Source organism: Ailuropoda melanoleuca, chromosome 8, assembly GCF_002007445.2.
Source record: "Ailuropoda melanoleuca isolate Jingjing chromosome 8, ASM200744v2, whole genome shotgun sequence".
Classification (NCBI taxonomy): Eukaryota; Metazoa; Chordata; class Mammalia; order Carnivora; family Ursidae; genus Ailuropoda; species Ailuropoda melanoleuca.
Genome location: NC_048225.1, coordinates 63,026,855 through 63,053,788, shown reverse-complemented (window position 1 = coordinate 63,053,788; position 26,934 = coordinate 63,026,855). Strand labels below are relative to the sequence as shown.

At 59.1% G+C, this 26,934-nt stretch overlaps 3 protein-coding genes across 4 annotated transcripts in view; 2 read left to right on the top strand and 1 right to left on the bottom strand.

Annotated features, from left to right (window-relative positions):
- TP53BP2 (tumor protein p53 binding protein 2) overlaps positions 1–7,337 on the top strand; it is a 37,430-nt gene extending 30,093 nt beyond the window's left edge. For both annotated transcript variants that reach the window (XM_034666590.1, XM_034666589.1), the window contains 3 exons: positions 1,208–1,374; positions 4,263–4,462; positions 6,556–7,337. In XM_034666590.1, the coding sequence (XP_034522481.1) occupies positions 1,208–1,374; positions 4,263–4,462; positions 6,556–6,597 (409 nt within the window). In that variant the 3' untranslated portion in view covers positions 6,598–7,337. The remainder of the gene's footprint in view (positions 1–1,207; positions 1,375–4,262; positions 4,463–6,555) is intronic.
- A 760-nt stretch (positions 7,338–8,097) lies between these two features.
- LOC117803531 lies at positions 8,098–10,289 on the top strand. Its single transcript, XM_034667629.1, has 4 exons — positions 8,098–8,150; positions 8,571–8,643; positions 8,930–9,173; positions 9,772–10,289. Exons 1-4 carry the CDS (start codon positions 8,098–8,100, stop codon positions 10,251–10,253), a joined length of 852 nt encoding a protein of 283 aa, XP_034523520.1. The 3' UTR covers positions 10,254–10,289.
- A 170-nt stretch (positions 10,290–10,459) lies between these two features.
- The window catches only part of CAPN2 (calpain 2), a 40,963-nt gene continuing 24,488 nt past the window's right edge, over positions 10,460–26,934 (bottom strand). Inside the window, exons 6-21 of the mRNA XM_002922393.4 lie at positions 25,746–25,829; positions 24,573–24,658; positions 23,944–24,018; positions 23,298–23,458; positions 21,715–21,884; positions 20,334–20,345; positions 19,188–19,399; positions 18,235–18,271; positions 17,406–17,471; positions 16,439–16,496; positions 14,956–15,020; positions 14,410–14,478; positions 13,846–13,924; positions 12,874–12,990; positions 12,588–12,646; positions 10,460–11,349 (exon numbers count right to left, since the gene is read on the bottom strand). Of these exons, the coding sequence (XP_002922439.1) occupies positions 11,326–11,349; positions 12,588–12,646; positions 12,874–12,990; positions 13,846–13,924; positions 14,410–14,478; positions 14,956–15,020; positions 16,439–16,496; positions 17,406–17,471; positions 18,235–18,271; positions 19,188–19,399; positions 20,334–20,345; positions 21,715–21,884; positions 23,298–23,458; positions 23,944–24,018; positions 24,573–24,658; positions 25,746–25,829 (1,374 nt within the window). The 3' untranslated portion in view covers positions 10,460–11,325. The remainder of the gene's footprint in view (positions 11,350–12,587; positions 12,647–12,873; positions 12,991–13,845; positions 13,925–14,409; positions 14,479–14,955; positions 15,021–16,438; positions 16,497–17,405; positions 17,472–18,234; positions 18,272–19,187; positions 19,400–20,333; positions 20,346–21,714; positions 21,885–23,297; positions 23,459–23,943; positions 24,019–24,572; positions 24,659–25,745; positions 25,830–26,934) is intronic.

Sequence of the window (26,934 nt, the reverse complement as noted above, 5' to 3'; positions counted from 1 at the left end):
ACACATGCAGAGGGAGTGGGAGAGGAAGAAGCAGGTTCATAGCAGAGGAGCCTGACGTGGGGCTCGATCCCATAACGCCGGGATCACGCCCTGAGCCGAAGGCAGACGCTTAACCGCTGTGCCACCCAGGCGCCCCCCAAAATTTTTTTTTTTAAAGCAAGCTCTATACCCAGTGTGGGGCTTGAACTCATGACCCCAAGATCAAGAGTTGGATGCTCCCCTGACTGAGCCAGTTGGGTGCCCCCAAAACAAATTCTAAATGTGTCATAATGTCTTTGTTTCCATATCATTAGCAGTTTAGGTTATATATGATTTTTCACTATTAAAAAAGCCACGCAGTTAAAAAAATATGCAATATTCTTCACCAGACTTTGACCGGCAGTGCTCTGGGATGCAGGACGGGGATACATGTGTTTGGAGACTGTACACCTGAGAGGAATGGGATGAAGAGGGGAGGGACGAGAAGGGTGAATCTGTGCGATCTGGGTGATCGGGCCTGGCTAGCGCTCTGCAGTCCATGTGTGACCTGGGTGGCGGTGCTGGCCCCCTTCTCCTTCTTTAGTCTGGGGCCATTCGGAGCACGCGGTAAACGTGGGAGAGGCTGGAGGGATTCTCTGTAAGGGCAGTAAGTTCCTGCCCGCCAAAGCCTAACAGACTGAAATGTGTGTATTTTACAGTCGCTTTTCTGGTCTGTATTGAATTGGCAAAGCTTTTTCTCAATTAAAATTCAATTTGGACTTAACCAGTTGTTAGGTAAAGGCAGTTTTCCGTGTGCAACCCAATTCCCTCGTTAGCGGGGTCGGAAAGGAAGTATGGACAGGCAGCTGTTGCGGCTGAAAGCCTCTAACATCAAGACTGCTGTGCCCTCCACGCTGCCCGGTCCACGGGGCAGGTGCTCCAGAACGTGTCGCCCTGTTTTAGACCATGACACGCATCTCACATCCTTGCACTCACTTCTGTGATCCCTCTCGCCCGCCACGCTGCCCTGCGTTGTGCCTGGTGTGGCCCGTCCTTGACTGTTCCTCCCTGTCCTCTTCTCATGGGCTCAAGTATCCGTGTTTAACTGAGTTTTACAAAACCAACCATGTGAGAGGTTTTCAGAAGAAGGGCCCAGACGGTAGACTTCAGAACATTCTCCTCGGACACCCGGGCTGCAGGTGTCACGTGCGTGGTCAGAGCCAGTAGCCTGCTGTGTGTCGCTCCACAGGACCCCGCTGCACTGCGCGGCCTCCTGCAACAACGTGCAGATGTGCAAGTTCTTGGTGGAGTCCGGAGCCGCCGTGTTCGCCACGACCTACAGCGACCTGCAGACCGCCGCGGACAAGTGCGAGGAGATGGAGGAGGGCTACAGCCAGTGCTCACAGTTCCTTTACGGTGTGTGACCGGCGCGTTGATGACCGCGCTAATCTGTCCTCTTGTTTCTGGGGTACGGTTAGTTTGGTATTTTTATCGGGAGGAACGTTTTTGTGTTGTGCACAGTCCTGGGTGCTGAAAACAGGGAAAACCGGCAGCCTTGACGCCGGAGATGAAGCCGCTTTCGTGCGCGTGCCTGTGAGCAGGCCTGGTGGGGCTGGCCTGAGCTGCCCACGCGCTTTGAGGCCCCTGGCCCCCCGCGAGCGGAACCCTCTTTTGCGGCGCTCCCAAGGGGCGGCAGGGGCCGTGTGCGAGCCTGCGGACCCGGGATTTCCCACTAGAGCAGACCGGTCATAAAGTAAAGGAAGGGCAGCACCAGTCTCAGAGCCGATTTCTGGCTCTCTCGTGGATTTCAGTTTGCAATTATGGTTCTGAGGGAGAACATCGGCTCCAATCCTAGAGAACAAGAGACTTGCGATGTCAGATGGGCGTCTGTCAGGTGGCGTTTCTGTTCACGACTCTTATGAGCTGAGGTGAACTCTTAGCTGGGCTGGAGCAGAATTGCAAAGGAGCGGCGGTGAGCAGGGGCCAGGACTCCGCGCCACTCACACTCTGAGAAGCTGACGGGGGACGGGCCGCGAGGCTGGTGAGCCCGTGTCTCCGTGTGGCCGTGTCCCTGGCTCACGGGCTGCTCTCAGGCTTAGGGCGGGGCCGGCGTGGTGGCCGCAGCCCTTACTGTCTACCGTGGGCACTGAGGGCGACATTTCGTTCCTCTTCCAATCTCTGGATCGAGAATCATTTTGGTAGACTGACATTTTACTATTAAGTTTTTAACGTATGCTTTGGTATATGAAGTGTATTGGCCATCTTGAGCTTTACTTAATCACGGAACCTGATTTTAAACACACGTAGGGACAGCCGACCGGGGGCTTCACTTTATGGAACAGATCACGGACTCCAAGAAAGCGAGTCTCTGCCAGAGCTCTTGAAATGACAACGGCCTGGCTTCTCCCTGTCGCGTCTGGGGGCCCCACCCTGACGTAGCCCCTCACACCTGTGGCAGCTGCGACCTTGACCCTGAATGTGTTGCATGTTTATCACTCCTTCCTTTTTAAAAATCTCTCTATCACCCGTGACTGAATCATGTAGCTCCCGTTGTCTGGCTGTGCCCGGGTTCGCCTTCCTGGGAAGTCAGTCCCGCTGTGATTCTCCGGCTCGCGTTTCGGCTCGCTGTCCTTCCGGAGCATCCTGGGCCCGGCCCAGTCTTGCTGTCTGCTGCGGCTGCGGCTGCGGAGGCCGTCCTTCCGCTCTTCCGCGGTGCTTCGGGCGGGTGTTCACTCGCTGTTGCGGACGGTCCGCTGGGAGGGGCACTGGCAGGTCCCAGGGATGCATGCCTCGTGCCTTTCCTGCGGGGTCCCCCTCTGACCCCTGCTGGCCATGGGGTGAGAGCCTGCGTGGCTTCAGGTCACTTACCCAGTGACCGAGATACTGAGCAGGTGCTCAGTCCCCTTAAAAAAATGCTTAAGCCATAATTTGTAACTCTTCGTTGGGCAAATAGCAAAGTAAGAAGAAAATTTTTTTCCATTCTTGATTTCTTGGAAATGAGACTGAAGTCATTTTTATTAGAATAGGATTTTCTAATTCTGACCAAATAGCTTTTAGTAAGTATTTTACAGTCATTCAGGTTTGCCCCGAATAATCTCGCTGACACTTTGGAGAGCTTTTTTTGAGCATGCCATGGTGCCCGGGGTTTCTCTCCTGCCCCTTCGCTGCTCCCACTCCAGTCTGCTGGGGTCCGAGTTCACACAGGGCATCACCCTTGGAATCTCACAGTCATGTCTCATTGAAACAGGGAGGTCGGAAGTGGAAGTGTCCCCATTAGTAGAAGCCTGACCCCTAGTTGGCAGAGCGTTTGCCGGAAAAGAGCAGCTCCGTGTCTTTTGTCCGTTTTGCCCAGAGCCGCAGTGAGACACCCCGGACTCCGTTGGCGTAACTGATAGACGGATCAGAAGTTCGTAATTAAGTTCATTCTCCACGGAAGCTGAAAAAAAAATCTGACTATTCAAGGGCAAGCAGACACTTTCCTGCCTTTTCTAAACCCATAAAGGTGAAAACAGTAACCAGCTCTGGGTGCTGAGGCCTCCTGACCTGACTTCTCCTGCTCGCCCACAGTGCCTGTCCCCTGCCCGCCCTGCACCTGTCCCCTGCCTGCCCTGCGCTCACCCTGTGCCCGCCGCATGCCTGTCCTGTGCCCGCGAGGGGAGAGTGAAAGAGCACAAAGTAGGGCTGAATGTGCAAGTCTGTTTCTATAGTGGAAGTGGACATTTGTGGATTTCCAAATATTCTAGAGTTCAGATCCTCGTGACTTTAGACTTGACTCCATGTAGACTTTTAAATCTTTTACTTTTAAATCTAAATACTTATGCATTCTAACACATCTTACAGTTTGCTCCCTCTTCCTTTCCCCACTTGGAAACGGGCAGGGACTGCTTGTTCCACACTGTCGTCGTGGGCTGTTGTCGCGGCTGCTCTGGTTTCCAGGTCAAGCACGAAGTAGTTTCTCCAGAGTCCTTGGTCCCCACGCTCAGTGGCAGCTGGAACTTGACAGCACAGTGCTCACTCTTCTAATAGTCTGTACCCAAATAGTTCATTTTTTATTCCTGGGCTTGCAAGAGTTTCTGTACTCTGAGTCAGACTAGTTTCTGAACTGCCTTAGAGCAGATCACGGAGGCTAACACATCTGGTGGGATCCCTTCCCTCCTGGGGCTTTGTTCACGGGGTTCTCTGTGCGGGATCTCCAGCATTGCAGCGTGTGCCCATCTGTCCTTTGGTGGCTTCGTGGAGCCGAGGGTTTGAAGGGCGGACAGTCTGAGTCACGTGTCCTGTGCGGTTACTTCCCGTCATTTCAGGAGTTCAGGAGAAAATGGGCATCATGAACAAAGGAGTCCTTTACGCGCTCTGGGATTATGAGCCTCAGAATGGCGATGAGCTGCCCATGCGAGAAGGGGACTGCATGACCGTTATCCGGCGGGAGGACGAAGAGGAGACCGAGTGGTGGTGGGCGCGCCTGCACGACAAGGAGGGCTACGTTCCACGCAACCTGTTGGGGGTAAGTTATCCACACCGGGGGCGCTTCTATGCAAGCCCTGGCTATGCGGGGCCGCACTGTGTCGGGCTCGCTGCAGCTGACCTGACCACCCTTTGCGCCACATGGACTTTTGGAGTTCGGACGGTGTTAGATTTACATGTAGGGGAGGTTCCCACGTCCATGTCTGCTAGGTCCTGCTGCTTCACAGGCAGGAGGAAGGTACGTGGGGAATGTTCTCTACAAATGTCCCGTCTGCTCACGCCAGGATCTGCGGAGCCGGCAGACAGAGCCTTCTCTCCTGTTGGGTTTTACGTTTCGTTAAAAGCGAGGAAAACAGCATAGTGTGAGCATGTGCAAGCCGGGGGCCCCGCTGCGTCCGAACAGAGGCGCTGCTGGCCTCAGCAGGGGGCTCTCGGGAGCATTTGCAGGGAGGAGGCGAGGAGGACAGGCAGAGGCCAGGGAGTGGGAGTAATGTCCTGTGTGTGCATGGGTGGGAGCTGGCAGAGTGGGGGGTTGCCGGAGGGGTGAGAGAAGAGTCTGAACTAGAAGCGCCTGGGAGGGCTGTCAGCAGCGCCGCTCCCGCCTCCACCCCTGCACGCTCACCGCTGGGCACGGCGGGCGGCGTGGCGAACACTGTCTCCTGAGACTGGGGGGGCGGTGTCTGACGGGCAGCAGGGGGAGGTTTTCCTTGTCACGGTGGACAGACGCTCTACGTGCCCGAGCTGCTCTGGCGTCGAGGCCGCGACCCCGGGTTCTGTGTGTGAATACTCGCAGCGGTGGCGTTACTTTCCACGGCGTGGCTGTGGCGTCGGGACCTGGTGTCTCCTCCTGTCTCTTGTCTGTTCTTGTTGGCCTCGCGTGTCCTGACTGCTGCCCCCCCAACCCGGTCGCACTGTTCGTTGTTAAGTCAACCTTTGGGGCTTAGACAGTATCTGCTGGTGTGATTATAATGAAAATTCTGAATTCTGAAGAATAGATGGAAGTTAAAGAACGCGGAGCCATGGAGCGCAGGAAGCTTCCCGGTGCCCAGACCAGACCAGTCCCAGCGGCAGAGAAGCAGCCCGGCTGGCAGCCACATGCCCCCCGAACACCAGCAGCCCTGGCACTTGTAGTTTCTGACCCGGGAAACTTTCTAACTGCCTGCTGATCAGAGTCTTTCACTCTGCTCCTCTAACAAAGGCTTGGTGACTCATGGACGGGGAAGTGTCACTTGTCCTGGGTGTGGAGGCATCTGGCCTCGGGCGTGGCCGCCCGAGGCTCTGAGATTGGCAGACCCGACCCAAGATTTTCATGTTAATCTGGCATTTCAGTGTTCTCAGCCTTTTAGAAATCTCTTTGGGGTCAAAGTGGTCTCTAAGAAACTTTTTTAGGTTTCCTTGGAGGTTCAAAAAAAATTGAAATCACCTTAATGTTGAGTTTTTAACCAGAGGCTCAGATGGGAGTCTGGAAAATTGTATTGACTACTGATCTCTCCTCAGGAAAACAATCTTTTATACAATGTCAATCCACCAGTTAGGGTTCCGGTCTTGGCTGGGAGTCTGACTCTCCTTTCTTACAGCGAGCGCCGTTTCCTTTGTCGGGGTGGGAGGGGGAGGAGGGCTTTGTGTAGCTTGCCAGTTGGATTGCTCCTTTGCAGATCTTACGACCTTCACATGCCCTCTGCGGCTCTTGTTAAGGAAAACACGAAACCACAAAAATCCACCAACAGAAAGCTCCAGTTGCCCTCCCTTAAATCGGTGGCCTTTTAGTCTGTGGCATTTCGTGGCTGACAGTCTCAGGTCCCACGAGAGTGTTTGTTGGGCTGTTGTGAGTGAAGTTGAGGGACCCCAGTCTCTCCTGTCCCCCTTGGGGTGGAAGCCTGCTCACGCGGCACGCTGCAGTCCAGGCCGAGCCCACGGGGTTGTCATGCCTTTTTATGTCCATTCGCCACGGTGTTGTCCCTGGTGGGGAACCCCTGTGACCTTCGCACAAGAGTTGCTGAATGTGCATCTGTGTCCTCGGACAGCTCTGGGCACCTCTCGTGGCAGAAAGTCCTTTCCTTAGTTTCTCTCCTGTGACGCCAGCTCCCCCCCATTACACTCCTGCGTGTAAATCGTTTCTCTCTTCTCTTGCAGCTATACCCAAGAATTAAACCAAGGCAAAGGAGTTTGGCCTGAAACTTTACGGAATTGTAGTTTCCGAAGAATTAATCTTTGTTATCACTAAGAAGAAGTAATGTGATTGTGTTTGGCAAAAATTTCACAAGACTGACTTTAATGACAACGTAACCGGAAAGTAGTGCAGAATGTCCTCTGGAAGAAAATGAAGGATTGGAGGATTTGCTTTCCATGGGGACGTTCAGCGTGATGGAGCGGTGCTCAGAAGTAAGCTGACCGCACTGTTGGGGGAATGGTGTTCGTGGAGCACTCGGGAAGATGAACAGTGACCGTCCTGGTTTTCTCGACAGATAGGGCCCTGGGAAGTCGGCTTCACGTCCTGCCTAGTTAGTGTTTGTCCGCACCTCCCCTGCCCCTCCCCCCACCCCTGCCAGAAAGGACCAGTGCCATTGAGGCAGCACCTCTGCCTGTCCCCCCTGCCAATCAGGCCCCAGGGGACCCAAGGGCCTCAGGGGTGCCCCGTGCGCAGATGTCAGCAAAGAATGAACGGTTGGTTGTCAGCAATCCCTTTATGATAGGAGTTCTTCAGAATTAGATGTATGTTTTAGATACTGGATCCACGCTGTAGCACAGCTAATTAGATTTAGAACCTTGTTTTTAGGATGAATTTGAATCTATATTTATTGTCTTTTGTATTTTGGAAATTGGAGACTTGGTATATAGACTTACCCATGATATTTGTCAAGATCATAGCTGACTTTAAAAACAATTGTAATAAAATTAAACTTTTTGACTCTAAAGCTTTTTACTGGTTTTGGTTTTTTGTGTCATTAAAAGCCTTGTTTAAAGTTCACAAGCCGTTGGGTGGCTTACCCCGTGGGAAAATAGTATTTATTTACTAGCCATGTGATTACATGGAAGAAGTGATTTTTTTTGCTTACAGAGAACTCGGTTTTGCAGTTGGTGAGCTCTGCGGTGGCCCTCAATAGAGAACCACGGGGACAGAGGGTCTCACCGTCCCTTAGCCTCTGCGAGACGGTCTCGGCCTCATCTACCCTGTCCACACTCATTCATGAGATGAAAACATACATAGACAGGATCTCTCTGTTGGTTTTTGATGTGTTACCACATTTGTGAATGGCTTTGGAACCCGTTCTGCTTAGCGGAACTATTTTCATTTAACAGAAGCCACAAACAAACCAGTGCTCACTTTTTGTTGTTTTTATGAGCACCTAAATTCCAGCAAGAAAGCTGAGTAAAAGAACGTCTTAGAGAAACAAGGACAACGGAGCTAGTAGTCCGAAGACGTGTGTGGTGGACGGAATTCTGACAATGCCCCCATCTTCTTGCCTCTGGGGTGACGGTGTTTGGAGCTGGGGCTTCGGGAGCCGAGGAGGCATGCCTGATGTCACCAGGTGGAGTCCCCCACCCCCCGCCCCACCCCACCCCACAAAGGGTATTCGTGCCCTTGGAGGAGGAAGAGGTCGCGGCCATCCCCTCTGCCACGCATGGACACTACAAGAAGGTGGCCAGCTGCGCTCTGGGAAGGGTCCTCACCAGATGGCAGATCGGCTGCACTCTGATCTCGGACCCACAGCCTCCGTGGCTGAGAGGTAGGTGTGCGTCGTGTGAACCCCTGGGCCGTGGGGTTTTGTTCTGGAGCGGAGCAGACTAGGAGTCCTGGTTATCCGGCCAGACGCTGATCTAGATGGTTCTGTGAGGGACTTTTCTGATCAGCTGACCTGAGGACAGGGAGGTCACCCTGGGCTGCGGGATAGGTGCAGGAGAGGTTTGAGGGGCTTAGTCTGCCATTGCCGGCCACGAGGAGGAAGGGGTCACATGCTAGGGAAGGTGGAAGGCCCCCCGCCGACAGCTGGGAACCCCTCCTCGGGTCTCTGCTGGGACCGGCCAGTACCATGGGGTGGGCTGGGACTCCGGCTGCAGGACCGTGAGGTGATGGGTGTTTTAAGATTTTATTTTTAAGTAACGTCTACTCCCAGCGTGGGGCTGGAACTCACGACCCCGAGATGAAGAGTCGCGGCTCCTTCGACTGAGCAGCCGGGCCCTGGGAGACGGGTGTTTAAGCCGCTGAGCGACAGGCACCAGGTACCGTGGGGCTCTGGGCCTGGTCTGGTGCTTCCTAATCCGCCACACGACCTTGACCTTGCGGGGGACATGCCTTGCGGGGGACACGCCTTGCGGCAGCACCACCTTGCAGGACCGCGCCAGCTGCTGTACGTGGAGGGGCCGGGAGGGGCCGGGAGATCGTAGGAATCGCTCGCATGTGCGGGAAGGGGAGGCGTGAACGTTAGGACGTGATCAGCCGTGTCCTTCGTCCTCAACTGAGAACATTTGCTGATTCTCCCTTTGTCTTTTCCTTGTTTATCATCAGAGCATCCTTGTATCAGAGGTCCTTCTAGAAATACCTGCAAAGACAGGGAGGTGTTCCGAGGCCGGGGGTCACGGAGCGGGGAAGGTCAGCGTTTCCGGTCAGCGTTTCCGGTGGCCTCGCAGCTGCGGGTTCCCGTGCGGGGTCGAGACTGCAGCGGCCGCAGCTGTGGTGGTGGCGGTGCGTGAGGTGGTCGCGAGCACGATTTCCGTCGTCCGCGTGCTACCCCGCCGCGTGGGGGACCCAGGTCCGACCCGGGCGTGTGCTGGTCCCCGGTTCCCAGAGTGGCACCCGTGAGGCACCTTCCTGGTGGCAGTTTTTAGAGTTTTGAAGAAGGGAGTAGGGCAGCTGGAGGTGGGCCCTGCTTAAGAGGGGCTTCTCGTGGGGGATGGGGGAGGGACGCACGGAGAACAGAGGGCAGAGGTCACCGTGTCAAAGGCACAGGAAATTAGGAAGATGCTGCTGGTTCTCCTTCCCAGATTTGGGTACTGGGAGGTGGGTGGTGGGCCCAGGAAGCAGCAGCTGTAAGAGCAGCTGAGCCCAGGTGGCTGTAGGAGGGGAGAGGGTGGGAGAGCTAGGGAGAGAGGAGGGGGGGGAAGGGAGGGAGAGAGGAGGGAAAAGACAGGAGAGGAGGGAGAGGGGTTGCTGGGCTTGGCTGGGAGGAGGGCGTGCTCCACTTTGGGGAGGAAGGGGCCCGCGCTCAGGGTGCTGGGCTGCCGTGTGCAGGGAGAAGTGCAGAGAGCCTGTGTGCCCAGCACAGAGACTGGGGGGCCTTGGGCTGGGCCCGCTTCCCACGGGGTCAGAAGTAGAGGGCGTTGATGCGCTGACTTCTCCCTGTGAAGTAGGCGCTGGCGAGGGCTGCACTGTGTGGGAGAACCCCAGGAAGTTGGTAATTCTCTTCGTCCTTCTGCGCCAAGTGAGGCAGACCTTCCCCGTTTGTGTCTCCATTATCTCCTCGACTGGACCAGTGCCAAGTGAGCTGGTGAGCCGGGTCGGCCCAGCAGGTGCAGAGGGGCAGAGCCTGCACGGACACGAGTTGGCCGGGGCCTCTCCCCTACCTGTGTGCCTGGCTTCGAAGGCCCCCGTCCCGGGCTCCTGCCTGTGCTGCCAGGAGTTGCTGAGTGGAGGACACTCCCCCCTTCCCCTCTGCCTGCAGGCAGGCCCAGCGCCTCCCAGCCAGGTCTGGGAGATGCACTTCCCTGCCCCGCTCCTCTCCCGGGTTGTAGGGCTCCCCAGGGGTCACCACCAGCAGGCCCAGGACTTATGTGCCTGTCCTGTCAGCCCCCGTCTTGTCCCCACGCCCAGAGGCCTGCCTGGGCCTCCTTAGGGGAGACCAGAAGCCGATTAGAGTGGCACCTACTTCGTGGCCACTTATGAGCTTCCGAATTGGATTAAGAAATTGTGTAGTTCCCCAGGAAAGGGGAGTTAAGCTGCCTTTTCCTGTCAGGAGGGGAACTCAGAGGTAGCAGGCTGTGACCCAGTGTGCACACAGACCCCCGCCGGCCCTCCAGGAAGGACAGCACCGCACAGGACTGTCTGGGCGACTCTTTATTAACAGCACGTTTGGAAGAAGGTAAGGCAACAAGGCGGTATTTTCATAATGCTGCTAGCATTTTCCCAGGGTGGAGCCAGGGGACCAGCTCCCAGCCATGTCCCTCCTGGCTCCACGCACAAGCAGGACAGGGGTGACGTCCGGGCGGCGAACGGCGGGTTCTGTCCCTGACCGCGATCGGCTCTGCCCCCGGGCCCCTGAGCTGGTGTGGGCTTCAGGCAGCTGAGCCAGAGCCGACTCCCCGTCGGAGCCGAGACTGTTCAGGGTTTGGGCTAAGACACAGGTAACCGGTGGGTTTTATGTAGATTGGTCTCTGGTGGGACCCACGTGACGGAGGTGTGCCTTCTCGCCCGGCCCGTTCGGATGCCTTGACGAGGCCGCTCCGTGATGCCTCCTGGTTTCCCTTTAAGTCCAGGGACACGGACTGCTGTTGGCTCAATGTCACAGCTGCATTTCTAAACCTGAAGTTGCTTTAAATATTCCCAGTATTCCCAGCAGGGACCTTGTGTCCTTGGAGACAGACTTCGTGTGTGGTCAGCTGTTAAAATACCTCCCTGCGTTGTTTCCCTGGTTGAATATTGCTACAAACAGGAAAGTGTGTGGAAGTAAACGAGGCAGCAGTTCGGGGTTTGAGCTTACCAAGGATTAAGTGACTCTGGCGCTTAGGATCATGATAGGCAAATCTTTTACTTTGAAATCTGAAAGTTCTGCTATCTCAAAAATGCGTCTTTATGCTCAGCTATAATCATCAGTTGAAGTGAGTGTTCCCGTAAGTGCGAGGCCCAGATAAAAAGTTTCCCTGTGGAGGCCTAGTGCTGGGCTGTCTTCAGGCGGATGGGTTATGGCTTCAGAGGACGGAGAAGCAGAGCCACTGTGAGGAAGAAAACAGCCGTCAGCTCCGAGCCCAGGTACAGAATTAAAGGCTATGCATGTGCTGTGGCGCCTCCCAGAGACCCGAGTGCAGCCCGCGAAGCTGAGGAGGGTGAGGGCCTCCGGCACAGGCTCTCGGCGCCTCCGCGCCATGGGCCGCACGACGTGCGTCTGGGCTGTGGCTCTCCCTGAAACGAGTGGCTTTCGCCCTTGGTCTCTCTTGGAGAAAAGTGAGAACCCTGGGACAGACCTGGACCCCCGGCTTCTGCCAAGCTCCCCACAGCACGGCGGTCATCCGAGCAAACACCCGAGCCTCCGCCGTGGACTGCGACCTCAGGGTGGGCGTATTTCCCAGGGACGTACAGTTGGACAAGCAACTTAGCGTTACTTGTAATTGGCTCAAACGGATTTTCAGTTGGCTGAAGCCCCTTACGTAAAGGTGCATCCGAGCAGGTGGACGCCTGCTGAGCCGCTGGCTTCCTCCAAAGTGCAAGGAAAGGAGCGGCCAGGCCCTGACTCCTGTCCCACTTGCCACCTGGCTCCTCACTGGTACATGGGACCTGGTCATTCCCATGTGGCGCTGGCCCCCTGCCCAGCCCTTGGGCTGCCCCGAGCTCCGTTCCCCTGAGAGCAGAGGAAGTGTACAGCCCGGGAGCACAGGCGTACCCTTCCTCCTGGGGGTAGAGAACATTTTGGCAGCAGGATGACCAGAGAACACCTCGCACTTTGCTTTTCAGGGAACCGGTGTCCCCCCTCCGTTTGGCTTGACGATCATCTCCCAGGGGTCACGGCGTGGGCTCCAGCCTCAGGAGCACGGTAATCACATAACCCCAGCTTAGTTACTATCGGGGTGTTTTGAAAGGGGAAGGAAGTAATTTGCTCTGAAAGTATTTTAAGTAGATCTGCTCTAAGAAAGACAGATCTTCCCAAACCCACTTGGATTTCCTCCAGAGTTTTATCAGCTCCACCGCCCGTGTGTGCAAATCAGTGGTTCATTTTCCTCTGAGGGACCCTGCAGCCCCCTCTTCCACTGCCTACTTGAGGCAAAGCTGGTGGGAGGAGAGACCTGAGGGTCAGCAGCGGGCCGGGAAGGGGCTGCCAGCGACAGTGCGGGGTGGGATCTTAGAGCCCCTTCCAGGCCGACTACCCCAGCCCTGGAGATCTGTAAGGTGGGGCTGTAAGCAGCAGCCCATCAGCCCCAGGTCCCCGTCCCGAGGGGCACGTGAGCCGCGGACTTACAGAGATGAGGTCCAGCTGTATGGTCCCGGTGTTCTCGGGGTCCAGCTGCTTAAAAACCCCTGCGGAGGAAGAAGGGCCGTCCCCCGTGAGCGAGCCGAACAGAGACCACACTGTCCTCCCGTTTGTCCCAAGCTGCTATTCCTGCCCTCCGTCCCCACTCTGGAGAAGGATCTTCATGGTCAACTGCAGACGCGTCCCGGTTCACCCCCGATCTCACCCGAGGCCAAGGGTGGGTGTCTTCACCCCAACAGGATGGAACTGGGTCTTTCCCCAAACGGCCACTTACTGAACAGTGTCTCCAGTCGCACCAGACACCGGACGAAATTGTCGAAGTCGATGATGAGCTCGTCATCCGCGAAGCGAGCGACGATGACCTGGTGCAGCTGACAGGGCAGCTTGAAGCCTGCGGCGGGACGAGCAGACACCCGGCTCGGGGTGAGTGGTGGACGGCACCCCCCCCCCGGCTCCTGCGCCACCGACAGACGCGCAGAGGTGGCCCTTCAAATCACAACAAGCGCTTCTGTCCCTTGGCACGCTCCTGGGGGACTGTGGTGCTTTGCAAAGCCGGAGCTGCCTGGCCCTGCCTGGGTCCTCACCGGCTACACGAGGCTGCCCTGCTGCTCGTGCTTCCTCTCCTGTCTGTCTAGCCCTGAGTCACCTTGGAGACTAGACTCTTCCTGGATGCGTGTGGCAGAAACCGTTCAGCGTAAACTAGCACTAATTCTCGCCCTTTCCACAGCAGAATTTCTAATGGGTCTCGGCTGCCTGAAAGCGAGACGTTTCCCACCTGCCCTGCAGCCGGCTGAGGGCCCCTGACTAAGCCCTGCCAGGGGGACGTGTGCCCTGAAAGGCAAGGAGCCTGTCCCTCCCTCCGCCATCCACCCGTTGCCAGGACGTTGTGGTGGCAAGCCAGCGTGGTCCCGCGGGGAAGGGAGGCACCACCCCTTGCCCTTGGACCGTCTGGGAGAGTAAGATGGTTATTGGGGTCTCTGTGGCAGGATTACGTCCCAACCAGTAGAGAACCCCATGTTGTGTGCAAGGGACTTACCCAAAGGGGGGCCCAGTGTGCTGAGAACTGGCTCTGCCCGCTCGACCCACCAGGCTCTCAGAAGGAAACTTCGACTCAAGAGGGCACAGCAGGTGTTTTGTTTTACCAATTAGCTTTCGCGAGGTGGAAGGAAAGCATGAGCCAGCCCCTGCTTCATGTAACGCACAGTAAGCGCTCACGTGTCCTACGCCTAAAACAAACGGTCCTTACCGGCCTCTTCTAAAGCTTTCCGCATCTCATAGGAGTTCATGGTGCCCGACCGGTCCACGTCGATTTCCCGGTAAATTTTCTGGAACAGGAAGAACAGTTACAAGGACCATGACGCAAAGCCAGCAGGAGACGAGTTAGCGTGTGCTGTGTGCCGCACGGCCGTGAAGCTTCCCAGCTCTGCCTCTAGTCTGGCCTTGGAAAGTCACCCACGTTTCTGCCTTAAATAGCTAACAGCGCCCCCTCTGTGAGCGGGCTTCTGCACGTACCTGTCGGTCAGCCACCGTGGGCCCGTTAGGATGTCAGTTTTGTGACTGAGCTGTCAGAAATCCAAAGGACTGAAGGCTACACAGTCTCTAGAGGATACTTTCGGGGCAGCTGGAAGGGGACCCCGTTTCTGGCCACTAGCAGGTGAGAGTGGGGAGCAGACCACACAGGCTCGTCTTTGCTGTTTGCACCTGCCCATCCTGCCTCTGGGGGTCAAGTCCCACCCCTGGGGATGTCCCTCTGCCCTCATGGAGGGGTGCACGTGCACCCACGTCCCCGACAGAGCCACCGGGCGCTCACCTGGTACTTCTGGATCTTCGTCCAGAGAACGTAGAATTCCTTCAGCCCCAGCTTCCCGCTGCCATCGGACTGCCTGCCGTTAAGGAACACTCCCACAGCGCGTCCGTGCGGGCGCCCCGTCACCCGGCTGGCACGGCGCCCGCCGCATGCTTCCGAGGAGCGCCGGCCGAAGCCCCGTGCTGCTCTTGGGCCAGAGCTGCGTCTACGGGCCGGCGGGGTGACACGCGGAGGCTCCTTGCTGACTCTGGGCGTGTTTCTAGGCCTTGTGTGGAGCAGCTGCACCGGAGCGGCCGTGAGCCCACAAGACCACCCCCTCCCCGGCAGCTCAGACCCATCCCGCCGAGAATGCAGCGAGGCAGGTGGGCGGGGGGGCCCGCAAACAGAGGAAAACCACCACCAGAGAAGAGAGTCCCGTCAGAAACAGGACGGCGGGGGGAACATTTTCCACAGCCCCTCAGGAAACCAGCGCGAGCTGCTCGGGCCCAGCAGGGTGTCTCCCACTCGCCTGAGCAGGACGGGCGGGGGCTCTGCGGCACGGAAGGATACGTCCAGCATGTCCACCATGATTTTGCAGGTCTCGATGCTGAAGCCATCTGACTTGATGTCCTGGCCTTAAAGACAAAGGAAGAGTGATGGGAAAATCCCATGGGGCCGCGCTGTCCCGAGAAACCCCCCAAGGATGGAAATATGTGTCTGTGCCCTCCAGGACAGGGGTCTCTTCACCGACTTCCAGTGTCACAGGGGGCTCGCGCGGTAAGAGGGAGGAGAGCAGAGCGTGTATTTGCCACATTAGCCTGTGTCCCCGCGGACCAAGAAGCCTGAGGACCAGACATTCCAGAGCCACTGTGCTCCACTAGGACAGTGGGGTACAGCAGTGGCTGGCGGGCGGCAGGAGACTCTTGGTCTGCGGGGACCGCGAGCCCCCCTTATAACTTTTGTTACGCCCTTGCAAACGTTGCAATGTAGCCGGTCTCAGAGCTGCTGCTGTGGGCACAGACCCCTTCTTGGGCCTGGGTAGAGGCCGGGGTCAGTGGGCGGCCAGGGAGGCCGAGTCCCAGCGTGGCCTGGCTCTTCCCCGCCCACCCAGCCTCCATCTGTGCAGGAACAAGGCAGCTTTGACGGCCGCACGCCTGAACAGCTCTGTGACTTCACTCATGCCTGGCAGCCTCCAGGCCAAACACCACCTCCTTGTCCTCGCCTGGCCTGCCTGGAAGGAACCGGTTATGTGCGGATCCTGTGCCAGGCACACTGCCCACACACCCTGGAATGGGCGACCCGGCCAGCCTAGGCGCTTCTAGAGAATTTGCCTGTCGATGGTTGGGCCAGCTTCTAAGCGGTGCACGAGGCCACTGCCTTGGACACAGCAACGTCCGGGCTTGCAGGGGCTCGGGGGTGACTGCGGTTCTCGTAATGAATTGAGGGGGAGGAAATGTGTCCCCCGGGGCTGGACTACACTTGGGTCAACGAGCCTAAAGGCCCATGGGAGGCACTCCGGCTCCACCCCAGGCCCCTCTCCCACTTTGCTTGTTCCTCCAGGAGACCCAGCAGCCACCTCCGCAGCTTTGGAGTCGCTGGCCTGGCTCATGGGCCCAAGCCAAACGTCAGACAAGGCTCCCTGGCCCGCACGCTGGGGAGACACTTCCTGAACTGTTCTCGTGGCTACGCAGGGAGATGTGGACTCCATCCACGACCCCACTAAATACAGCTGGGGCTTTCCAGCTGGTGGTCGGGGCTGACTCAGCCCTCCTTACCCAGCGCCCCTCATTGAAGTTGGGTAGCGATCCACCCACTTTACAGGTGAGGAAAGAGCCCGAGGTGTCGCGTGCCCGGGCTTAGAGCAACAGCCCCCCAGTGGTAGCAACTTGGGTGCGACTCTGACCTCCATCTGGACACCTTTGTTGTTTTATGGGGGTGCACAGAGCCGCCTCTGCCCAGTGCCGCAGGGGCGGACACAGGTGTTGAGGCGGGAGAGGGTGGTGGAAGGGCGCGGGGAGCAGCAGGACCAGGGACCTGACAGGAGGGCACTTACGCTTGGCCAACACTCTCCTTAGGATGGTCTGCAGCTCGAAGGCAGAAATCTCCGCGTCCTGTGGACATGAAGCAGGGTGTCGTCACAGGCCGCAGACCGTGGAGGCCGGCCCTGGGTCAGGTGCACTAGGTGGGTCTGGGCGGGGCCTGTGAGGCCACACGTGAGCGGCACGTGTACACCTGCTCTAGGGGGACGTCAGGCACCAGTTCTGAGCTCTGGAGAGCATTGTGGCCCCACGTGGCTTCCTTCGTTCAGCCGCCTTCCTCTTTGAAACTCGGACCTAGCTTCTTGTAAAGCTGGTTAGGACCCAGCTCCTCCAAGAACCAGCCTGGCACTCTCTCTGTGGTCACGGCTCCTGGAGTGGTTCAGGGACCCCTGTGTGTGCACCTGTACTGCGTAATGGGGGGGGCAAGCCCCAAGATTGGCCGCGGTCCTTTCTGCTTCCTGGGTGCGGGGGCAGGACATATATACGACCCAACCAGCGACCAGCAGGGGAAAGAAGTCTCTGTCCCTTAGAGACCGGGATGGAGGGGAGCACCTGCTCAGCACGCTGATGGGGAGGCCCAGGTGAGCTGGCTTCCTGTGCATGACAGAGGACGGTGCCAGGTTCCGGACTGGCGGGAACAGCTTACAGCAGCCCGAGGCCCACGTGGCTCAGGCAGTCAACACAGTAGAGATCTGAAACCCTTCTGTCCCCCCAGGATATCTTTGTGAAAATCAAGGATAAGGTCTGAGCCCCACGTCCCAGCTGGAGTGGAAAAGACAAGAGCCGGAACCCTGCGGCAGGAGGAATATGGGGCCAGAGCTGACCGCGAGCTGGCAGCCCCGCCACGGGGGCAGGATGTGGGCAGGAGCCCGAGTTCCAGCACGATTCCTCTCTGCCCCTCTGAATCAGAGTCTCATGAGGATAAGACTGTCCCTTCCTGTGCGGCAGCCAGAGTGTGTGACAGAGACTGCGGACACCCACCTCGCCTGCCAGCTGGGCAAACAGCCTCCTGAACCCGTCGTCAATGTCATCCTCGCTGGCGTCTATCTGGAAGGGGGGGCGCGGGGGTGGGAGCAGGTCAGAGCCAGGAAGGGGCCCCCCCGCCTGCCCCGCCTCCCACAGGCCTGAGACAAAGGACAGTGTGAAGAATGAAGGAACGAGTTTTTCTCACGTGAAGACACGAGAGGGATAGAAACTCTGGGAGGAGTTAGTGAGCGCCTCACAGTGTCTTCTCTAACCTGCCACCAGAATGGCCCTCTGATCTATGCTAGTGGGGATTCAGAAGCAGAGCCTAGCCAGAATGTTCTAGAAGGCCTACGACAGCAGCCCTCTGGGACTGTTCGTCTCTCCCTGGGGATCCAGGACAAGCATGGCACTTCAGGGACTAGGAACCTAGAGTTTTCAGGTCCAGGAACAGCGGGAGAGCCTCCCGTCCTGTTGGTGGCAGTCTCCTCCCTCGGCTCTGGGTTTTTTTATGGGTGGGCCTCGTTGGAGACCCCGAACCCCCCGGAGTCACCACTATTTCAACAGCACTTCTTGGAGCCCTCGGGGCCTCAGGAACCTTTTCGCCCCACATTTCATTTTACAAATAAAGAAACTGAGGCTCAGGAAGGGGAGTCATGGGAACCCCGAGTCCCACACAGCAGAGGCAAGGGCCATGCGGTGGCCAGCACAGGTGCGGGAGGCAAAGCCTAGTCTCGAGCTGTGGGCACGAAGTCCTAGGGCCTCCTAAACCCTAGCGATTCTGTGTTGTTGCTCTGGGCCCTGGGTCGTCGGGGCGGAGCAGGGGGGAGCCAGAGGCTGCACGTACCTCATCAAGGTTGGCCTCAATCTCGTCATCGACAACCCTGGAGACAGAAGGAAATCGTGTCACCAGAAGGGGTGTGCTGCTGAAATCATGGCTCACATGGAAGTGCGACCGCACGTCCCCGCACAGCAGAAACGAAGGCAGGAAGCAAGGGGCATGGCCGAAGCGTGGGGAGGCAGAGGGCCTCCCTAGGACCCACTCCCTGGGTCCACGGGAATGTTTGTCACAGTAAATCTCACACGGAGAAGCACGCGAGGTCCCCGCCGCCTACATGCTCTGCTCGGGGCTGGAGAAGGTGGGCATCCCGAGGCCAGGGTGTGGTTATCGCGGAAGCTCAGGCAGCGCTGGGTTATCCCACACCAGGCCGCCAGAGTCTGGTCTGCTGTGCCCGTGCCTCGCAGAAGCCAGCAGGCTCGCGGCTGGGGTGAGCCGGACTGTCGGACACATGGTCCTGGGTCTTTGACGGGAGCACGTGGCAGGTGCCATGTCCCTGCTTCCCATCGGCTCAAAGCCTTTGTGGTCTTTCAGTAAATCCCCTTTTGGTTAAGCTACCCGTGGCGGATTATGTCTCCTGCAATCAAGCACCCCACCAAATAAAGACACGGTCGAGGCAGCGGCTTGACCAGAGGCCGCTGTGACAGGAGGCCACCCTGAAGGTGGCATCAACGGAAAGGGCCTACTAGCGTCCAGTGACCACTGAGGCCGTCACTCACACCCCGGCGCTCACGGGCGCTGGGCAGGAAGGGGTTACACCCGGGCTCGGTGCCTCAGTGGCGCCTGACGAGTTCACAGTCCCTGTCCTTACAATAAACCCGATGACCTGATGTTGCAGACACAACTGTGCTCGAACTGCAGAAACCCAAGTGACAACACTCGGGTCCTTCACGGCCCCACCTCCCCGCCAACCCCGCTCAGAGGACGCCCGCGGGGACGGGGAGGGCGGGCGGGCCACCTACTGGTAGTCGGCTTTCTTCTCCGAGAAGACCCGGACGCAGAAGTCCCCGTCCTTGTTGGGCTCGAAGGTGGAGGGCACCAGTATGTACTCCCCGGGCGGCAGCTTGAAGCGGTTGAGCACCTCACGCAGGTTGATGAAGGTGTCCGAGCGTTCCCTCGCTCGGTGCGTCAGGAAGAAGTTCCTGCTGAGGTGGATGTTGGTCTGTCCGTACATCTGATGGACAAACAGAAACCAGGGGGAGTCGAAGGCACAGCGTCTGGGTCGCTCCACGTCAAGAGAATGAATGGCCCAGGGGGACTCAGAGGCGTGCACCACGGGGGCCCCACGTGTGCCCAGCTCTGCAGACACCCCATCTGCACACGGAGGTCCTCGGCCTTCCTCACGGTGACTCGGGTGTGCGTGGTGTGCGACACACAAAAGCAAGGACAGGGCCTGACCACGGAGGGCAGCCCAGCTCAGCTGTGGTCAATGACCACGGCGGGGCCGGAACGTTCACGCGGCGCCTAGAAGAGCCCAGCGTGCCACAGACGGCACCGCCTGACCACGGCAGAGTGTACCGCTGGGGGCCTGAGCACCCTGTGTGCCCCCGGAACAGCTGCGGCCCTGACGGACCCGCGAACGCCAGCTCTGGGCCTGCTGTGTGCTCTCACGCCCTTCACTTCGTCCCTACGGTCCCTCGAGATGGATGGTTGGCCAGTTTTACTGAAGAAGAAACCAGGGGTCCAGAGAGGACCCACCGCTTATCTAGGGTCACACAGCCTGCAAATGGCAGAGTTGGGAATCGGGTCCAGGCCTCCCTTTGGGCTCCCACACTATATCCCAGTACAGTCTGTGGGGTTCCTCGTTCCCCTCACGCTTGTTTTTGGAGAGATCTACTGGACTCTGTGAAGAGGAGCCTGCGGTCCCAGGATCACATGTCGTCCACCCAGACCTCAACTGAACACAGGCCCCGCGGGGACTTCCTGGGAGACCTGGCCCTGAGCTCCGACCAGCAGCGTCTGGGACCCCAGCCGCCTCACCAGGGCCCAGAGGGCACGGGGCCTCATCCTTCTCAGCCACCGGCCCCTGCCCAGGCCTCACGAGACGCCCGAGCCGGCGGCCTAAGCCTCGTGCCTGTTGCTGACCCTGCGTCGTCTGCCAGACGTACCTCCTCCGGAACCTGCAAGGAGAGAGAACACGCTTGGCTCAGACTCGGGGGCGGCTGCAGAAAGGCCCCGCCGCGCCGTCTGCTCTGCTGCCCGCCATTCCCTGCAGCTCTGGCAGAACCACGTCCATGTTTTCCAAGGGCCCCCCCGCATTCCAGCACTGAAAACAAAGCTCCTGACCCAGCAACCACGCGGGCAAGCCCTTAGCACCATTCCTGATTTATAGAGCATAAAACCGAGGCAGAGCAGTGCACGGACTGGCCTGGGGTCCCCCCGCCTCCTGCTCGCAGAAGCAGGGCTGTGCCCTCGGACGAAGAGGGCAGTGAAGGGGGCGCCGCTGGGCTGGGAGCCAGCGGGGGTCCGCTCCCGGCTTCTGCCGTCCACACCCCATCTGTGTGTCAGTAAGCTCCCTGTTCCTGCCTCAAACAGAACCAAACGATCCCCTGGGGCTTCCCAGCACTGGAGCCCGGGACTGGCTTCCCACTCCCTTGAGGTGTGTGTGTGTGGGGGGGGGGGTGTCAGTTTGCATTTTCCTTGGGGTCACTCTGCCCCAGCTCTGAAGTTCTCAGTTCCTGTTCCAGAGACGGGCTTACAGTTATGGGCACCCTGAAATGATGGCATTTGACCAACTCTACCTGGTGAGTGAACGGGCAGGGTCCTGGGGGCCACGCTCCAGTGAAGAGCCAGCAGGGCCGTGTCTCCTAGCATCTGACTTCTCCCAGTGGTGGGCTCCCTGCCACCATCTCAGGCAGCTCAGGCTGCCCCTGTGACTTCGCAGGTGACCTCACTGAACGTGGGGCCCACTGGGTGCTTTAGGGGGCTGCCTGCACCCATCAGACCCCAGTGGAGAGGCACTCTGGTCAGTGCTGCAGAGAGGAGTGGGGAAGATGCAGGGGTCTGGCCCCAGACAGGAAGGGGCGGCCGCCTTCTGCCTGCAGCTAGGCTTTTCTCGAATGTGGTTTGAAATGAAAGGATGTGCAGGAGTGAGTGTGCGGAGCCCGTGTTCCCTGTCCTGAGCTGCTCCCAAGCCCCGCACCGGGCTGGGGGCCTACCAGCCGGACACTGGAGCAGTTCCTGCCCTCATGGTATTTCCAGATGGGGTCCAGGAAGCTCTGTTAAGTCTCCTCTGTTCCAAGGAGAGTGGTGCCAGGCCTGGGGGGGCTCAGGAGAGGCAGGAGGCCCCTAAAAAGAGTGGACGATCAGGGAAGCTGGCTGCGGGGGCCCAGGCAACGGCTCGCCACCTCCGGGGGCCGCGAGACTTCTCCCGAGACTGGCCGGGCCCAGCTGCCGTCTCCCTGGCCAACTCCCTGTCTGGGGTCCCCCCTCCCGGGCTGCTGACGGCGAAGGAGGGGAGGAGGCGGCCTCCCGCCGTGCCGCACGCACCTCATAGATGCCGAAGCCGATGGTGTGCATGTCCTCGCCCATCTTCCTCTGCCGCCGCCGGTGCTTCTGGATGAGGCCCACCAGGAAGGTGCAGCCGCTCTCCCCGTCCTCCTGGTCCTCGTCCTCCTCCTCCAGCTTGATCAGGTACTGAGGGTTCATCCAGAAAGTGTCTGTAGCCAGAGAGGGGATGTGCTCCGTCACTCAGGATGCCGGAGCCCTGCCCCAGCCAGTGTGCAGGGGTGAGGGAAGGGGACGGGAGGGGGGACAGCGGCACTTGCCCGATCATTGTGGGGAGACCCCTACGTGACAGACTTTCCCTTGCAGTTCTCCCCCACCTGCTCTCAGGCTGGTCTCGGGGACCGGTGGTCATCACTCTGGAGGAGGCTGTTAGAGCTGAGCTGTCCCCTTGCGGCACCTCTCCCTCCCCAGGCTCGAATGGGAGGTCAGAGGTGGCCTGGCTGGGGAGGAGGGGGCATGCACCCCTGCAACCCCTCAGTGAACCCCGAGGCCAGGACCATCCTGTGCACAATTTCAGCTCCTTTTCTGTGTCCCTTGTCCCCCCAGGCCTGTCCCGTTGCCCCCACGGTGTCTCTGCCCTCCCCACTTCCAGAACCCATTTACAGGAAGGACCCGAGATTCATTCACATTTAAGGATAACCGTGCCGGCTGCCTTCCCCTCCCTAAGAGGATAAAACTCTTTGTTGGGGAAATAAAGGCACCATCCAGTGCCAAGCCAACTCCAGCCCTGTGCACCCCTGGCTGCCTGTTTTTGTCAATAAAGTTTTATTAGAACACAGCTGCATCTATTCATTTAATTGCCCTCGGGCTATAGCCGTAGACCTGGGAGTGGGACAGAAACTGATGGCTCACGAAGCCCCAGATATTTACCATCTGGCCCTTGAGGGAGTTTGCTGACCCCTGATCTCGCAGGTGGGGGAGAGATTCCCGTCTGGGGCAGAGCCCTTCCCAGCACCTTTCGAATCCCCACTTGGTAGCTACACACTTGAGGTGAAAGATTCAAAGCTCTGGGGCTGAAGGGACCCATCTGCGCGCCCAACCACCTGCTCTGCGGCCTAGGATGCCACTGGGGCCCTCAGGTCCCTCAGGTGCAGCAGAGGGTCCACACAGGACCCAGACTTGCCACCACAGAGAGTCCTTCCAGACCAGCTCCACCGCCAGACTGTCTGCGCTCAAGTCCCCGTGAGCTCGCGGCCCCAGGCAGGTCACAAGCTCTCCAGGCCGCAGTCCCCTCACCTCAAAGATGGAGTGGACACAGGGCTCCGGCCAGGGGAGCTTGTCAGGGAGACTGGAGTGGCCTCTATAAACCACTCAGGACATCCCTGGGGCCCAATGTGTGGGGTCACGTGGACTCAGTGTGTGCGGCACGAGGTGGGGGCCCGGACCACAGTGCAGAAGGGTCGCGGGATTGCCAAGGGACTGGGGACCCCGTCTGAGTGGGGCCTGAAGTGCGGACAGCGGTTAAGGCCCGTGGGTGAGGTCCCTGCGGAGCCAGGCTGCTCGGGCTGCCCGTGGATACAGTGGCCCGTGGCCGTGAGCTGGGACCGGGCGCGGCGGGGCCTTACTCGGGTAGTTCCGGCAGCCTCCCGCGGTGGAGCCCCGTCTCCAGTTCCCGTCCATCTTGGTGAGTTTCCACTTCTTGTAAGATTCGCTGGTGAGGGTGTCGGGCGTCAGGTTGCAGATCTCCAGCCGGGAGTAGTGCCTCAGGAAATCGTTGAAAGACATCCTGGCAGAGGCAGGGACACAGGCATCCAAGTTACGAGACGACCCACGGACAAACCTTGACCTTCTGCCCAAGGCCAGCTGGGGAGCCAGTGAAGGCGGGGCGCCGCCACCCCCAGAACCCCAGCCAGAAGGTGCAGATGCTGGCCCCGGTGGCTGGGCCGCTCTGAGCACCGAGCCAGGCAGCACAGACCCAGCTGGGGGAGGACACGCACCCACAGGCCCAGCCCTGCTCTCCAAGGGCCTGTTTCTTAAGGTGTTGGGATGATCCTAAGAGCAGGTGGGAGAAAGGCCCCTTCCGTCCCGTGGGATCTGAATGGGCTTCTCTGTGAAGCTGCTCAGCTTTGAACCCCACCGTTGAGAGGGACAAATAGGGGAGGTATTTAGGACAACAACTCCCACACGCCCGTGCACCTGACACGATCATCTGGCTTCTGTCCGGTAGAGCCCCCGGGCAGACCCCTCTCCCTGCAGCCCTAACGGTCTCACCAGAACTCTCCGTCTTCGTGCCGTCTGGTCAGCTGCTCCCTCACCTCCGGGTCCACAGTGTTCCAGTTGGGGCAGCTGGAAAGCCATGGGACAGGACGGGCATTAGAAGCCAATGCGGGCGACCACCTGTCCCCAAGACCCCAGAGTGCAGGCCCGGGGACACGCTCCTGCACCTCTGAGGGCCCAGACTGCCCCGGGGGGAGCGACGCTCGTAGCCGTGGGGAGGAGGTGAGGGCAGGCGCCACCCTCGGTGGTGGCGGCAGAAAGAACGGGGCCCACTGGAGGGAGAAGGGGACAGTGCGGGCGGCCACACCTGGCAGCTCTTTAAGGGGAACCCCTTGCAGCTGAGCTGGAGGCACCCGACCCGACCAGGAACCTCTCGGTTCCACGCACGCCCCTCCCCCGCCGCCCGCCAGCAGGGTGACTGCACTAGGGAAGCGTGCACACACCGGTGATGGAAGGAGCCCAGGGCCTGCAGGAAGGTGTGCGGACTTGCTCGAAGGGAACCTGCCCCGAGAGGGCGGGGACCTGTGGCCTCAGGGCCTAGTCCCCTGCACAGCACAGCCACCAGCCTCGCGCCCTCCTCTCTCCCCTGGCCCCCGGGACCGCCCGGGAGGCGCCCCGCTCACTTGTCATTCCACTTGCCGGTCCACTCCACCTCTCCCCAGGGGTTGCGGATGCGGATCAGCTTCTGCAGGCTTCCCCCACTTTCTACCTGAAGACGGGGCACGGGGAGCAGAGGGGCAGAGGCTGAGTTCAAGCCAGGCCCGCAGATGCTCGGGCCCCAGACCCCTTCTCCACGCACCAGGAGGGGGCGGGTCCGTGTTACAAGAGGTCACGAAAGGGCGAAGGGCTGGACCCCAGGCCCCTCGCTGCTGCCCCGCGCGGACCGCTCCCAGGGTCCGGCCCTCGGGCGACTTCGTGAGCCTGAGGCGCCAGCACACGGTGCCCCCAAGCCCCCCGGCTAGAGTAGGATGTGCTGCTGTCACGGAAGCTCAGGGAAGCCTTGGCCTCACGGCAGGAGCTCCACTGAGGAGGACTCCGCGAGTCCGGCTGGCGCTCCTACGAAGCAGGGCTGCAGTCGGGAGCTGCCCACACGGACTCTGCGTTAGACGCTGCTGCGGAATTAGGTGTATTTTCCTCAGCGTGAAAACTGCACTGGCGTCACGTGAGACAACGTCCTCATTCCTGGGAGACGTGTTTAGGAACAAAGTGTGACATCCACGACTGACTCAAATGGCTCAGAAAAGAGCAGACACAAAACAGACATGGAAAATCTCAATTGTGGAGCCTAGGGCAATAGCATTTGGATGTTTCTTGTTACACTACTCTTTCAGCTTCTCCACAGACCTGAGCTTTTTCAAAATAAAAAGATGCATGTGTGTCGGGGGTGGGCGGAGAACAAAATAGAAACCGAAGGATGAAAACACCACAGAGCCCTGGGCATGAGGCGCGGGGCCCTGTGCCAGACGTGAGGCTGGCCGCTTACTAGCGTGTGTGGGATTCACAGCAACGACGGCAGCCACGCCAGCCCTACGGGGACATCGTCACCGTCTCTGACTTGAGGGCGCTCCAGGGCAGAGAGTTTGCGAAACGCACCCAGGCTATGCAGCCGGTGAGAGGTGGTCAGACTTGAACTGGAATTTGGGCGCTGACGCTGTTGCAAGATCAAACGCAAAAGCACTTTGTACACAGACTCAAATGCTATGCAGCTGTGATCACTGTGTTCTCATCTCTACCTGGTCCGTTAGAGCGGGGCGACTGCAAGCCAGCACAGACAGTGCGCCCGGAGCTGGCCTTACCTCCTCGGCCCCGGTGACTGAGTACGCATGTCCCTTCACCAGCTTCTGGAACGTGATGGCCTCGGAGTCCGCCATGCTGGTGATCTGTAAACATGGGGGGGAGTCAGACCGCTGGATTCCCCCTCGTTCTGCCTCCTGCACCAAGGCCCTCGCCACCGGCCTCCCGCAGCAGCCCTCAGGTGGCGGGGATGGCAGGGGCAGCCGGGAGGACAGCATGCCTCATCGGCCAGTGGACAGGCCTTCACGAACCCCCATAGGACCCTGGAGCGGGGCTGGTGGCCCGGGCTCAGGACACACCCCAGGGCGGCATCGGGTAGCCCAGGAGCCCGTGGTCCGGCCCAGCCCCGCTGCGGGGTTCCCTGAGGACAGTTCTGTGCATGCCTGCGGGATTTGCACCGACCCTATCAGAACTTCCTTGGGGTACGCCCGTCCCCCGACTGCGGGGAGGAAGGGAGGCTGGTATGTTTGTCTCGGTCAATAGGAAGAAGGGCTGAGGGCAGGGTCTGCCGAACAAGCCAGAATCCCCTGCCTGGAGTCTGACAGAGAGAACACCACGGGCCGAGCCCTAACCCAGGCCCGACACACGATCTGAGAGCACTTTCGGCCTCCCCAGAAACGGTCTTGACCCGCCAGTCTCCACCCCCAGAGACGGGGTCGCCCTCAGGATGAGACTCCCCCAGGGAACATGGGGCCTGCCAGGAGCAGACTTCCCTTCAGCGGCTGACTTCCCGCCCTGCTCTCTACTTGCTGGATGGGGTGGCGCCCGCTTCACGAATCACTTAATAAAAAAGCCAATTACATTTTCAAGTTTACTAGGTTGAATTTTGTTTTTAGTAAGTCGGACAGAGATTCTGGCCCCAAGAGTAGGGGCTTCTCTGTCCCCATGGGGAACGAGTCCCAGGTGGCACAGGGCTGGGGAGTGGGCTCAGCCTCTGCCGGGAGGACGCTGGGGACAGGATGGGGTGCGCGCCTCCGGGGATGCCTGCCAGCAAGGCCACCGTGAGGAAACGGCCCCTCCGAAGCCTCCCACAGGCCCGTGGATGCTGCAGTGGTGAAAGGGAAGGCTGCCGGGCTCCAGGCCATGCAGGCCCTGCCCCGGGGGCAGGTGTCTGCACGTGGTCCCTCCCCTGGGACCAACAGAGGGCAGGGGACTCATGGAAGCTGTGCACAGGAGTGCCCTCACCCCACC